Source organism: Typopeltis vanoorti, chromosome 10 (assembly GCF_054136105.1).
Source record: "Typopeltis vanoorti isolate ZY-2024b chromosome 10, IOZ_Tvanoo_1.0, whole genome shotgun sequence".
Classification (NCBI taxonomy): domain Eukaryota; kingdom Metazoa; phylum Arthropoda; class Arachnida; order Uropygi; family Thelyphonidae; genus Typopeltis; species Typopeltis vanoorti.
In genome coordinates this window covers 63,216,630-63,232,065 of record NC_143558.1, presented here as the reverse complement: position 1 = coordinate 63,232,065, position 15,436 = coordinate 63,216,630, and the positions used below count along the sequence as shown (strand labels likewise).

Below are 15,436 nucleotides of genomic sequence, written 5' to 3'. Positions count from 1 at the left end.
ACCATGGTTTGTCTGAATCCTATTTAGTATTGTCCAGATTTTGTGAGGTAGATCTGATTCTGTTATGATTTAATTACCTTTAAAGATATTATGCAAATATTAAGTCATATTTTCCTTCCATATTTGCTCCCATTTTGATAGGGGATTAAAGTTATTTAGGACTAGTTCTTCTGTTACATGCAGTGATGGATGGCAAGATTTCAATCTATTGACGTTAAGATTTGGGAGGTCCTGATGAATAGGTAGGTTTGGATTATCAGAAATTTTTTGAAATTCACGAACCAGGGAATTCAATCTGTGTAATTCTGTAGGAATAATGCCTGCTAAAAGAGGTAACCAATAAGTTGGAGTCGATCTAATAATGCCTGCTAAAAGAGGTAATCAATAAGTTGGAGTCGATCTAATAGAGCCTGTTATTAGTCTTAAGGTATTATTCAATTGAGAATCCTTGTGTGAGGGCTATTTAGCCACACAGGAGCACAGTATTCAGCACTTGAGAATACCAGAACAAGGGCTGTTGTCCGAAGGGTAGAGGCTCTTGAACCCCAACTAGTGCCACAGAGTCTTTGTAGGATATTATTACATGTCCTTAGTTTACATGCCAAATTTGAAAGATGCCGCCTGAAAGTAAGAGAATAGTCAAGTGTGATTCCCAAGTACTTGGGTGAATTTATTATATGGAAATATATTGTTGTTCAGTTCAATTTTTAGTTCCACATTTGCCAAATTATTATTTTGATAAAAACAAGATATTACTATTTTAATCCTATTTAAAGTCCCATCTTTTAAAATATTCATCCAGTATAGTTAAGTCAGCATTTAGAATTTCTTCTGTATGATTTATGCTGTATAGTTATTGCTATATCATCAGCATAACAGAATTTCCTTGATGTAGTGACAGGAAGATCAGATAGATACAAATTGAATAATAAGGGAGATAAAACAGATCCCTGCAGCAATCCATTATTTAACTTCCTTTCGCTACTAGTTTTATTACCTATGTCTTCTTAATTTCATTAACTATTTGCACAATCAGATAAATTATTTACATTTTATGTTTAGCAAAACAGTTATTATAATAATAATTTGACCTTGCTGATTGCTGAAATTGGAATCTGCATTACATAAGAAACTTACAAAATATACAGCAATATCAAAAATACTTTGAGGGGATTGTTATTAGTCACTTATTGCTAATCGTATAAAACATGTAGTGAAGCTTGTTTGCATGAAGCTTGCAAAGTTAATTGAAGAAAACTAAGATACGGTTTTAGTTTACTGCAGTTAAATGACATCAGTATAATAATTTCAGTGAAATATTTTCCCTACCTGTCATGGATCAATAATAGGTCCCATATCTTCTGTTTACCATCCTATAAAAGAAAAGACTTTATAGGAATAATTGGAAAGCAAAAATTTAAAAGTTCAAATTCAATTTATGCTTTCCTTCAACATGGAACGTTGTATTGTACTGTACAGTACAATGCAATATGGTTTAAGCCAATTTACTTAGTGGGAATTTTTAGGTGATAAATTTCAATACCCAGTGTGAGATCACCACCCTGCTTATTAAAGTGCCTCAAAAATATACTACAGGTTTACCATCCTTTGTAATTAGGATTCACATAAAAAAAATACAATATGAAATATATATATATATATATATATAAATTTAAAAAAAAAAACATTTAAATTTAAGAAACTTCCACAAAACAGATGGGAATATAAATCTCCTTAATGCTGAAAGGTGGATACAGTTAGAAATTACTTACTTGTTTTCATTTTGCATTCATATTTAATAGTAATTATTTACTGCTTAAACTAAAAAGTTTTAAGCTTTTTTATACACTGACAAGGAAACTGATAACATCAATTCATGTTGGGAAGAAGAGAATGCATGAAAAAAATTATAAACAGAATAGTATGTGTACTTTTGGTATATACTTGGAAAGAAGTCAGCAGACACCCTCATGGGCAAGGTGCATCATGCGATGAAATGATTCACATGCTTGTAGCCAGTATAAATTGGAGGACTATGATGCTCCTAAGTCAGTGTCTAGATGAAATGGCTACAAGAAGGAAACTGATGGAGTTTGAAAGAGGAGTTGTGATAGAATGCCATATTGCAGGCCTATCTGTTCAACAAATTGCTAAGTTGGGCCATCCCAGGTCAACATCAGTGATGCCATACTGAGATGGAAGTGCAGAGAGTGAGATGCAAGTGCTACCTACAGTGGATGACCCACTACACATGAGTGGAAGTTGCTACAAAGGATGATGTGTAAAAACTGCCATTCATTGGCCAACATGTTGAATGTAGAGTTCCATGCATTGTCTGAAATAAATCTACACAACAACATTCAGAACTGAGGCTCACAACATGAGCTTCCATGGTAGAACAGCAATATGTAAGCCTCCACATTACCGAACCCAACATGCAGCACTGTCTTCAGTGGTGCAAAGTGCATGTACAATGGGATGCGGAAGCTTGAAAAGCTGTGTTATGGAGTGATGAATCAAGCTACACTCTCTACCAAACAGATGGATGGGTGTGGCTGTGATAGATGTCCGGTGAATGTCTTATCAGCTGGAAATTCAGAGGTGGCAGTATGAAGGTGTGGTCCTGTTTTTCCTGGTCTGGCATCAGACCTCTGTGGTACCACTAACTTGGCCTCTCCAAGAGGTAGTTGAACATTCTAGACAATACAATGCTTCATGCTTTGTGGCATTTCTATAGAAACATTGTCTTTTTCAGAAAGAGATGGCACTGTTTCATAAGCCTGCTGCTGGAACTGCATGGTATGTGGAGATGAACATCACCACTGTTGATTGGCCTCCATAGAGACCTGATCTGAATCCTATTGAACATCTGTGAAATGAACTGGAGCATTGGGTGAGGTCAAGGGATGTCTGCCCCACAACAGTGCAGGACCTCATTACATGCCTACAGGAAGAATGGTCCAAAATTCCTGTTGATTGCTACTGTATGCTTGTGGAAAGTATGCTCAAGTAGGGCTGCAGTGAAAGGAGGTACTACATATTATTAAGGTGAGTGCAATGGCTGTTTGTTCCTCACAGTATGGTGTCCATTGACACCATAGTGTGAGCTAGTAGTGCACCCAGAGGGGGACCAGGGGGCCCTGACCTCTCCAAAGAAAAAGGAAAAAAACCCTAAAAAATTTTCCAAAAATCTTTTCCTAATTAAAATTCATTTTTTTTATTTATGTTGTATTGTGTCTTCTATTTCTATACTACTTATGAATTAGCAATCGCTGCAGTCACAGGTCGTATGCAATGCATAGTGTGTATTCTCAAAGCGTCTACTCAACTCTCCCCCTCCAAGATTAAATCCTGAGTGCGCTACACACCAAGCAGTGTATTATCCCAAGTAAGAGTTAATTATTCTGATTTTACTCCCTCTCCCCACTCAGGGATCCACCCTTGTCTTAGAATAACTAAACCTCTCATCATGTGATTCAGATAATCAAAGTGATCTGGACCAAACAATATACAGCAATTAAACTGGCCTATCATCTAAAATAAAATATCTGTTTAGAATAACATTTGCAGTTTTAAGAATTCAGGGTACCTATGAGCAAAACAAAACAAATTTGTAACTATCATAGTTCAATAAGCACATTAATTATAAATGTTGTTCACCGAAAACTACGAAAAGCAAGCTTTGTAAAGGATATCGGATTAAAGACTTTTTTTTTTTCTTAATCAAATTTGGATACAGCAGGTATCCACTTATGATTTTAAGTGGTTTGACTGAAACAACATAAGCAAATTTCACAATCAGTTAATGAGTACTAGTGTTTTTTTCTTTTCACTTAAATAAAATTATCCAAATTGTGACTTTATGTCATTGTTTGTGCTGTCAAAAAATATTATGTACCAAAAATATGCCAGAAATTGCTCTTTTCAACAAAAAAAAAAAAAAAATTGTATCACTTTCTTGACTTATTTGATCATAGCTAGAGCTGCAATGAAGTTTTACGACTGGATGTTCTTCCTGACATCAACTCTCCCATCTATCAGGGCTTGGGACCAGCACCTATTGGGGCTAGCTTGCCCTCTTCAGTGGCTGAATAAGATGAAATGACACAGCAAAATAGGAAAAATTCACTCCTACTCCTCGAATACTCTAATAGCATTGGGGGAAGGAGCAAGAAGAGAAGAAAGAACAAAGAAAGAAAGAAGGGAAGGGACCAGTCTACAGACTGGTTTGCCAAGTCTGGGAACGACAGGATCATGCGAATGAAACTGGATCTCGGAGAAGAGCAAGTGGTCGTCTTATGTGCATATGCTGGCAAGTTGGCTGTACAGCAGAGGAGAAAGATGAGTTCTGGAACATGCTAGATGAAGAAATGAGGGAACTTGAAGAAAACGAGATGGTTATTGTCAGAGGAGATGAATGGACACATAGGAAAACAGAATAGGGACTGTGAAAGAATGCTTGGTGGTCATGGAGAGGGAATGGTGAATCAGAAAGGTGAGAGGATTGTGGACTTTGCAGTAGCATTTAATCTAGCAATTATGAACTCGTTTTTCTGCAAGAGAGAAGAACATTTGATAATATTTAGAAGTGGTAACACAGTTCACAGATTGACTGCATTTTGACTAGAAGAAAACATCTTAAGGAAGTAACAAATTGTAAGTAATCCCAACAGATCAAGTGGCACAGCAACACCGATTGCTATGTGCAGACTTTAAAAATGAGGTTGAAGATAAGAACCTTTGGAAGCCATGGGATGAAGACAATTTAATTGTTTCACTTAAAAGAAGAGTGTGAGAGGCACCTTTTTAAGGAGAGGGTGTTAAAGAGGATTTCAGATGGACTAGAAAGTGTACAAAATTGGTGGAAAAATAATTCAAAAGCAATTCTGAGCTGTGCAATCAAGGTACTTGGCAAAACATCTGGAAAGATTAGAGAGCAGAAGGAGGGTTGTGGTGTAATAATGTACAAGAAGCAGTAAGGGCTAAGAGGAAGGCAAAGCAGAAGTGGGATGAGTCAAGAGTGGAAGAAGACACAGATAGAGAAAGCAAGGAAGGACAGAGAAAAATTTATCAATTGGCAAAATGTAGAAATAAGGCATCAAAGGACATCTTACATGTAAGGCAGATCAAAGACTCTGGAGGAAGAGTATTAAGGAGAGATGTGGATATAAAAAACAGATGAAGAATATACTTTGAAGGGCTTTTGAATGAGAAAAATGCAAGGACTCACAGAGAAGATGGGCAGCCTTATGGGGAGATGGTGCAGAACATTAATAGAGTGGAAGTGAAGGAGGCCATAGAGAGGATGAGGAATGGAAAATTGGTGGGCCCTGACAAGATCCCAGTGGAAGCATGGAAGGCACTGGGGGAAGAGGGAATTGACCTGCTGTGGGACCTGTTTATGAAAGTTTGCCAACAGGAAAATATACCCGAGGAATGGAGGGAAAATACTCTTGTCCCCATCTACAAGGGTAAAGGGGATGCACAAGACTGTAAGAATTACAGAGAAATAAAGTTGATGTCCTACCTACACAATGAAAATCCTAGAAAGGAATCTTGATGGAAGACTGAGGCAGGAGGTGAGATAGCAAAGGAGAAATTTGGCTTCATGCCTGGTCGATCAACAAGATGCTATCTTTGGGTTACGGCAGATGATGGAAAAAATTTCAAGAGAAACAATGGGAGCTACATCTGGTGTTTATTGATCTGGAGAAAGCGTGCGAAAGAGTGTCAAGGCAAGGAGTCTGGAGGTGTCTGAGGGAGAAGAAGGTACCAGAGAAATATGTAAGGTCAGTGCAGGAGATGTACAGAAATATGAAGACAAGAGTTCGGACCTGCCTGGGAGAGACAGAAAATTTTCAAGTAACAGTTGGTTTGCATCAAGGATCAGCATTAAGTCCGTTCCTGTTTAATATTGTGATGGAGGCGAGAGAAGATGCACCCTAGACAATGTTGTATACAGATGACATCGTGCTGTGTGCAGAATCAAGAGAAGAAGTGGCAGCTAAACTGGAAAGATAGAGGTATGAGACAGAGCAAAAGTAAGACAGAGTATATGCATTGCAAAGTGAATGGCAGCTAAGAGACAGATCTGGAGCTGGAAGGAAATGTCATTAGGAAGGTTGGGGTCTTTAGATACTTAGGTTCAACAGTGAAAGAGGATAGAGAAGCTGAGAAGGAAGTGGGATGCAGGATACAAACTGGATGAAGGAACTGGAGAGAGAATGATGGCTGGAGTGCTATGCGATAAGAGGGTACCAATCAATCTAAGAGGCAAAATCTAGGACAGTAGTGAGAATAGCTATGAAGTATGCTATGGAAACTGTGGCCCTGAGGAAAACTAACATCAGCAGAATGGAGGTAGCAGAGATGAGAATGCTTAGATGGATGTGCAGTGTGACCAGAAAGGATCATCTGAGAAATGACTATGTAAGGGGAACAGTGAAAGTCATAAACTTAGGAGCGAAGATACAGGAGGCAAGGTTGAGATGGTGTGGTCATGTGATGAGGAGGGAAGACAAGTATGTGGGAAGAAGGATCATGCAGGGGAGGAGGAAGTGCAGGCGACCAAAGAAGAGATGGAGGGAGCTGGTGGAGGACTTGAGGATAAAGAACTTGGATGTGGTTACAACTCATGACAGGAGGATATGGAAGAGACTCATTAAAAACAGCAACCCTACTTAAGATGCAGAAGAAGACGAAGAAGAAAAATAAACATAACTGTAAATTGCATTTTAAGAAAAAAATTTGAAAAATTTAACAATTTAAAATAAAAAATTGCTTTTTTGGAAGCCTGCTCAAACACAAAGAATAATTAAATTTTATATGATTCCCACTCACAAAGGCTATAGTACATTAGTATCGTGAGTGGATTATGGATTTTTTCCCCCATTTTATTAATTTTTATATTTATTTTGTATTTATTTATTTTTACACAGTCTAAAAACCCTGCTCTAGAGACCAAACATGGAACTTTTTCATGCCACTTCAGGCATGAAAAAGTTCCATGCAATAAGCGAGGCAGCAGTCTCACACTGAGCAATAAAATTCATCTTAAATACAGTAGATTCTGGTTAATTGGGGCAGCCATTTTATTAGCACAAGTCTGGAAGAAAGATAACAAAATGAGAATATAACAAGAATTTGCTTCATTTATTTTGGACACAAGCCCGTAATCTCTGCCACATGGAGCATTAGAAAAATTATGTAGTATTGATTAAAAAATTTAGTGCTGCAATACGGACGAAACAGAACTATTTTATTGTGCCAAATGGGATGATTTCCTGTGGTATAAATACGCTGCACCATTTGGATCAACAAAAACAAATCTTATGCTTTTCAAACACGTCAGGAACTAATTAATGAAAGCTATTAGTTATTGGAGGAAGGGTCAGGCCTTGATGCTTTAAAGCGATTAGAATGGAGAATTTAACTTACCATATCATGTAAACAAAAATGCATGGATGATATCTGAATATTTTAATAACTGACTTATGAGTTGGGACATGGAATTGCAACGAAAATGAAAAAAAATTTTACTGGTTCTGGACAATTGCTAAGGTCAGCACAACAGTTAATATTTTACAAGCAATGAGGTGTATGGTTGATACTTGATTAGGATTAAGCAACAAGACCATTCAAAAAACTGTTTTTCTCACTGTGATTTTAAGCATTCAACCATGGATATGCCTGATGTGACCAATAGTGAAAATGACATAACATTAGACATGAACCATATCAGAAACTATGAAGTGTTAACATCCATTGATGGTTGTCTTCAATACTACAATGAAAATGAAAATTTTGAGGAGGAAATCAGAAAAAAAAAAAAAAAAATCAAAAGGATGACACTCCCTAGCATCCTGGATAGCACTACCCAGGATGGTAGAAAGTTTATTACTGGATTATGACTCCATTTCATACAAGAAGGCAATCTTATATCTGCATTGAATACCTATGCATGCATCTTTAATGTGTGTGTGTGCTTAATACATATATAAATGAAATTATTTTTATGCCAAATATTTTACTTTAACCTCCCTATTGGCCAAGGTGGATAAAACAGTGAAACCAAATTGCACTTCTTATCCATGTTATTGCAAGGGTGTTAGAGAATTGTATCCAGATTTAGCTGGACATCTATAGATGTCATGGCTGGGTGGGGGGGTTAATTAAAACCAATTGTTTAAGTTTATCTATAAGTTACTAATTTTGCTATCAATAAATAAAAAACTTGTATTTTTAGCACTTGAGCTTTTTCTTGGTTTTATTCGTTGACCAGATATTAATAAATGATATACAGTACAGTAACGAGGGTATGAAGCGTCTGTGGCAAATGTCTAACTTGCGCGCCCCCCCAACCCAAAAATGACAAAAATTTTGAAAAATTTAAAATTGTAACAAGTTAAATTTTACTAAATGATATGTTAAATACTTACTATTAACCCCATCAAAATAGGTTGCAGTGCGTTGCAGAATTTGTGTCTAAAGTGGCATATTGTCAAAATTTAAAAATACAATATAAAATAGCGGACTTTTATATCTATTTATTTATTTTTATTTTTTACGTTTTGCACCCCAAACCTAGTTGCGCCCGTGGCAGGTGCCTCTTTTGCCACTCCCTTGTTACGGCACTGATGATATACATAAATTGTAAACAAGTTTCACCAGCTATTCTGTTTGGCTTCTTCAGGACAAGTATAACAGTACACACTAACATTTGCAAGTAAAAAAGAAGAATGGAGTAACAGAGTCAAATAAATTAAAACTGACACGTAACATCATAAGCATGAAGCGTGGTGTCTCAGTAATTGTTTATTGAGCATGTAATATAGTTTTTAGTGAAATAAAATTCTGGTAAGCTGAGTGAATTTATTAGGGTTTTCCAGATGTCTTTCAGAATCATTCCTTGATTTCTGTTTAGATTTTCCCCTGAACGGAGTATAACTGCGCTTTTTTTGAAGTTTCTACATCGAAAATCTTCTTCTATATAAGGCATGGAGCTGTTATCCCAATCGGGTTAGAGATCGAGAAGTGATGGGCGCTAATCCTGAAATATCTGTTCTGTTGTTGTTCACGTCCCCTATATGTTCTTTTTTTTCGAATTTCCAGGCTTCTTGATGTTTGGCCTATGTAATTTAATCCACAGGATTAAATGAATGGAGATGTTGTATACACCTACGTATTTGAAGAAGGTATTAATGTCCTTAGGAGATCTTAAAATGTGGCGTATACTTTTGACAGGTTTGAGAGCAACTCTGACGTTGAAAGACTTCGGGAGTTTGGCTATTTTTCTTGAAACTGAGCCTGCATAAGGGATGATGATGGACCGACAGGAGGTTGTTGTTGTGGAGGGTTTCTATGAAGAATCTTTTTGATTATATTTTTTGGGTAACCGTTGTTTACCAGTGTTTGAGATATGAGAGTGAGTTCATCAAGGAGATCTTTTTCTTCTGAGATAATATTGGTAGCTTTTTTAAGCATATGTATTATGCTGAGTTTTTGTGCAATATGGTAAGACGATTTGAAGTGCAGGTAACATCCAGTGTCTGTTGGTTTTCGATAGATGGTGAGCTGGATTAGTCCATTCTCTTGTATCTTTATTAGTGTATCTAGAAAAGGCAATTGGTTATTCTTTTCAAGCTCTAATGTAAACTTTATTTTTTGGTGGAAGGAATTTATTCAATGAATAAAACCAAGAAAAAGCTCAAGTGTTAATGTTTAAGTGACCAAATACAAAACAAAAATGAACTTGTATTTTTGTCTTATGTACGTACACACACCTTTTAAACTCTTGATGTCCAACTTCATTTAATTGGGACTCACTTAATTTGGCCCAATTATGCTATCCAGATGGCCAAATTAACTGGAATCCACTGTATTTATACATAAAAAACTATCAATTACATTTTAATTTAAAAAAAAAACTTGAAAATTATAACAAAATAAAAAAAAAGTTAAATCAGCATGCAAAACAGCCACACACATTTACCTTTTCCAGCTTATTCAATATTAAGTTTTTATTCAAAATCTGTCAGCATTTTTAGATTCACTATTTTGCTGTTGCTTAAAACAAATCCACTAGATCGCTCCCCCCCCCCAACTGCACAATGACTAAGGAAATAATTCGTCAATTTAAAAAAAAAAAAAATCATACTGAATCACTAAAAGTCACTTTCAATAATAAAAGTTATTTAAATGTTCCAAAATACTAAAACAGAGCATGCATATCTATATGTACTTTATTAATGTAGCTTTCCAAATGGGTGTTGTGTGGTGCCACGACCACAGAATATTTTTTTTGCATTCCTTGTTTCACTTTGATGCTACCTGTATGATATATTGGAAGTTTTTTTCACTTGGTTAGACTACAATAAATTTAGTTTAATCCTTTATCCAAGTGTGAGCAAACAAAGTTTGCACCTGAAGTATCTTCAGGACCGAGGCAACTTGTGGTAAAGAGGAGAGATGAGAGCTTGGTCCACCTTTACCACGAGTTGCCTTGGTCCTGAAGACACTTCAGGCACAAACTTTGTTTGGTTACACTTGGATAAAGGATTAAATTCAATTTATTATAGTCTAATCAAGTGAAAAAACTTCCAACATTCTCTAAATCCAGAGTAATTTAATAATAAGGTGAGACACCTTTTGACAACTCGTATAGGTAAAGATGACTTCTCCATTAGTTTTACCTTAGTATCACCACCTCTGGGTCTGGCTCCCACTGACGAGACCTCAATAAAGGTCGAAACCGGTCTGGGTTTCGACCTTTATTGAGTGGCCCTTCTCTTAATGCATAGCACATTATACATGTCTGCAAGGAGATGTGCTTTGCATTATGGGAGATACTAAGACAAGGAGTGATGAGAGCTTGGTCCACCTTTATCACGAGTTGCCTCGGTCCTGAAGATACTTCAGGCACAAACTTTGTTTGCTTACACTTGGATAAAGGATTAAACTAATTTATTACTGTATGATATATCTTGATATCTCACATAAGATGAATGAAAAGCTAGTCTCCAATATCCGAGTCGATATAGGCTAAGCCCTTTGTTTTGAACGACCTGGGTTCCAATCCCATCTAGGATACAAAGAATCTTTTATCAGAGCTTTTCAACTGAAGGTGAGTTAGGCAGTCTCATATGGATGTGGCAGGGTTTTGTCTTCTACAACCAGGCAAATCAGCTTGCAGAAGACTAAATTTGTGTATCCCATTAGACATGAACCATATCAGAAACTATGAAGTGTTTGCATCCATTGATGGTTGTCTTCAATACTACAATGAAAATTTTGAGGAGGAAACTGAAGGAGGAAAAAGAAAAAGAAGAGGATGACACTTCCTCTTACATCCTGGGTAGAATTTACAGACAAAAACAGATAACAAATTGTAACATAATTGTTTCACAAGTTGGTGTCAAATGCCCATTTGGGAAACCCAGCAATTTTATTATCATCAATAGTAGCAGCAGATGAAAAGTGGAAGCTCTCTCTCTCTCTGAATGAAAAGAAACAAAAACAAATTTAAGAGATACATAGGTCAAAGTAAATTGGTGGGCTTTAAAAAAATAAAGTGCATGTTTCTGTTTAGTATTTCATGATGACTTATGATTTCAGTGCTTTACTCCCTTAGTACATACTTGTTGCTAACGAGCATACCAACTTTCACTTGTTTCAACTGAAACAAACCTGCATGATTCAGTAAATCATGGTCACAGATTTCACCAGTTTTTTTTTTTTTTAATGTGTTCTGGAGAGAAAAAAAAACTGCAGTTAGGAGGATGTCAGAGTAAGCAGAAACTACTGTATACTACAATGTATAGAGTATAATACTCTGGTACTGTGGACAGAATGCATGCTGGAACAATTATTAACATTAGTAAACTCTGAATATGAATTGTAAATAGGTGGCCAATTGCTGAACATTTTCTGTCATGTTTTAAAGAAATTTAAATTATATTATAAAACTGTACACAGTGATACCCTGCCTTGTGAACCTTTGCTTTTACAATGATCCACTCATATGATGCTTTTCAGTTATGAACAATGCCCATTTATACAATGCTGCATTTGTGGAAATGAAGTTTTCCAATACAACTGAGCCCATTTATATGATGCTCCCAGGCATCAGCTGATGGATAGTTTCATTATTATTATTCGTGACACCTCCAAGGAGTCCGAAGACTCATTGCGGGAGGACACCTACAACTGTCTCAACCACTACACCGAACCTCTACTACAATCATCTCCATGAATCATGAATCATCTTCATGAATTGTTTATTTATGACATCATTGCTTGACATATGTAACATATATATAATGTCATTTCTATGTTATATAAACATTAAAAGTCATGTTGGAGGTTTAATGGAATATTTTCAGCACTGGGAAAGGATTAAAACTAATTTTAATGCTTCCAATATATCGTCTCAGTCACTGGGATATCTTCAGGGATTACAAATAACTTTTGTAACAACACACTCAAATACAATACAATACTAAGTGAAACACGTGGGTGAGTCTAAAGTCGCTGCCTTCCTAATGGTAACCTTTCCTTCTCTATATACAGAAAACCTACTCACAGAGGCAGATACATTCACAAACTCTCCTACTACCACCTCTCTCAACAATATGGCATTATTAAAACTCTAACCAATAGAGCCCACAAGCTTTGTTCCAGTGGAACCTCCCTTTCAACCAAACTCAACCACAAACACATCTTCCTTTCCAATGGTTACAGCGATTACAAAATTTAAAAAAATAATCAGTTCCTTTCCCATTCCCTGGCCATCTCTTCAGAAAGACTTCAGAAATGCTATCACCATACCCTACATCTGTGGCACATCAGAAAAAATAACCAGGTCCTTAAAAAAGTACAACCTCCACAGCGTTTAAGCCCCACTGTAAATTTGCTACCCTTATCCATTCCTAAGATCAGCTCCCTCCTCTCTCAGTGCCTGGAGTATATAGAGTACTCTGGTCCTGCAAACTGACTTACTTTGGACAGACAGGCAGATCAGCAACCATCTGTTTAGAACACAAATCATACATCTGCAAAAACGGCTGTGGTCAATCTGGCCTTGCAGACCATGTTTTGGATACAACTCACAGGATCTCCTGGAGAAAAACCACCATGATCCACCATAGTAAATTCAAAATAGAAAGGTTATTTTTAGAATCTGCGGCAGCACTCAGAAATCAATTGAATTTAAATAAATACAGATGCATAAAACTTCCCAAAATTTGGGAAACATTAATTATCAGAGATCCCACGTTACATCCTAGCCCACCTACAAACACCCATAGAGGGCGCACCACCTAGATAGGACTTTAGAGTCACCAACATGTTTCACTTAGTATTGTATTTGAGTGTGTTGTTACAAAAGTTATTTGTAATCCCTGAAGATGTCTCAGTGATAGACAAAATATTGGAAGCATTAAAATTAGTTTTAATCCTTTCCCAGTGCTGAAAATATTCCATTAAACCTCCAACATGACATCCTCACAGCACTTAAGCCTCAACACACGGAAACATTAAAAGTGATTTTCCATACAAACATTAAAAGACAAAATTAGACCATAGTTCTGTGGTTAGTCCAGAAATGATTTCAGAATGAGCAGCAGATCTATGCAGTGATATATGTGAATTTACATTAAATAAGAATAGTTTTCATTTAGAATGAGCTCGTTTCACAATTATTTGTTGCTGCTATATCCTAATTTTTTTCAATAATATCTGTATTTAATGCATCATTCTTATGTAAACAAATTCTGGTATTGTAGTAATATTTAAGATTTGCAAGCTGAAATTTCACATTTTACTTTTTAAGGGAGGGGGGGGGGTTAATAGGCAAAATGTTACCTCAACTTATGCTTTATTGTTTATCAATTTGCCATTTATTAATAAAAACTACAATAAAAAACATCATTTCTGTTTTCATGTGTCTTTATCTTAATGGTGGATCATCATCATTGAAATCCTGACAAAGTACCCTGAAAGAGGGGGGGGGGGGAGAGAGAGACTAGAATGATATGTTAGTCATGCCAATACTACCTGCGATTAGCTCTGCTTCCACATTCTTGAATGCTGATACTATCACGTGTCTTCCTAATATCTTTGTTTTTCATATGATTCTTCAATTATGCCATCTGTTCACTCCTAATTTCTCAGAATACTTAATGTCTATGGTATCTAGTTTTTGCTCAAAAGTAATTTCCAACCTAACTTTCAGTGCTATTAAATAAAAATTCATTTGAATTCTCTTATATACTTCTAGTTCAGTGTACTGGTTAATTTCTCACTTATTGCATACTAATTTATTCATCCCCATCAATACCAGGTTTGTTGATTCTATTACTTATTTCCAAATTTAATTTGTCATCATTGCTACACAATGTGCCTAACTGAAACATTTTGCTACTTCTTTTTATAGATTCTTAAATAAGAATGCAATTGACATTTTTCGTGTTCCTATCCATTTTCATTAGTTGTCTTTTTCAGCTGTAACTAGCTGAAATAACCAGTCATAATAAATCTGGCAGAATTTCCAGATTTGTTATAGTTGGTTATTCAATTTAGTTAAAGAATCTTTAATGAAGACTTGTAGTAGATTTATTTAGAAGTATGACATTATCTGTATTCAACTCAGCTCTTTAGAGCTGAGCTGCCTATCTCCAATTTTGATATCATGTTCAATGTTACTCTCCTTCATTGTTTCTTTTTCTTTAGTGGATTGTGTTTTTGGATGTTGGCTGCTTAGATGTGCTAAATATGTATCTTTAATCTAGGCCATGAGACCAAACAACAAACACATCAGATATATTCCAGATACTATCCATTTGATTTATATGTTGTATCCATTTTTGTTTATATTTACTAATTTTGTTTATATCTACATAGCCTAGCCAAGCCATTGGTTTATGTCTATTTTTTCCTTTCCATGCAATATAATCTGAATGTATGGTGAAGTTGAGAAATTCAAATATGTCAGGGAGAGAAATGTGGTGTAATGAGGTCAAGGGTTTCTTTTTCATCAACCTAACATAGGTTTTTAGGTCAAGTTGGCCTGTTCCCACCTTCTTGGTCATCCAGTTCTTTTGCCATTTATTTTATAACTATACAATAATTTTGGAAGTTTGTTGTCCATTTGATTTGGATGTTATATCCATTTTATGGGTTTTATATTTAGAGTGTGCAAGATTTCTTCAGTTGTTTTTTGGTTCCACAAACATATCCAATGGTTTTTCCTGAGGAATTTCATTTCTTTAGTTTGGATTCATTTTTCATCTTTTTTTTTCTTTTTTTTTATAAATTATATAAAAAAAATAATTAAAGTCTGATTCTAGTATATTTTTGTACTAGGAATGCCTTAAATGTGTTATTTATTAACCATTTACAATAATAAAATTCGGATATGTTAACATCTATAACTTTTTTT

At 35.7% G+C, this 15,436-nt stretch overlaps 1 protein-coding gene across 2 annotated transcripts in view; it reads right to left on the bottom strand.

The window, feature by feature from the left end:
- The window catches only part of LOC150102464 (uridine diphosphate glucose pyrophosphatase NUDT14-like), a 70,884-nt gene that overhangs the window by 52,227 nt on the left and 3,221 nt on the right, over nt 1-15,436 (bottom strand). The window contains exon 2 of one of the 2 annotated variants that reach the window (XM_090398777.1): nt 1,330-1,373. The exons of the other annotated variant lie outside the window; for it this stretch is intronic. Within the exon in view, the coding sequence (XP_090254903.1) occupies nt 1,330-1,373 (44 nt within the window). The remainder of the gene's footprint in view (nt 1-1,329; nt 1,374-15,436) is intronic. 2 annotated transcript variants of the gene reach the window in all.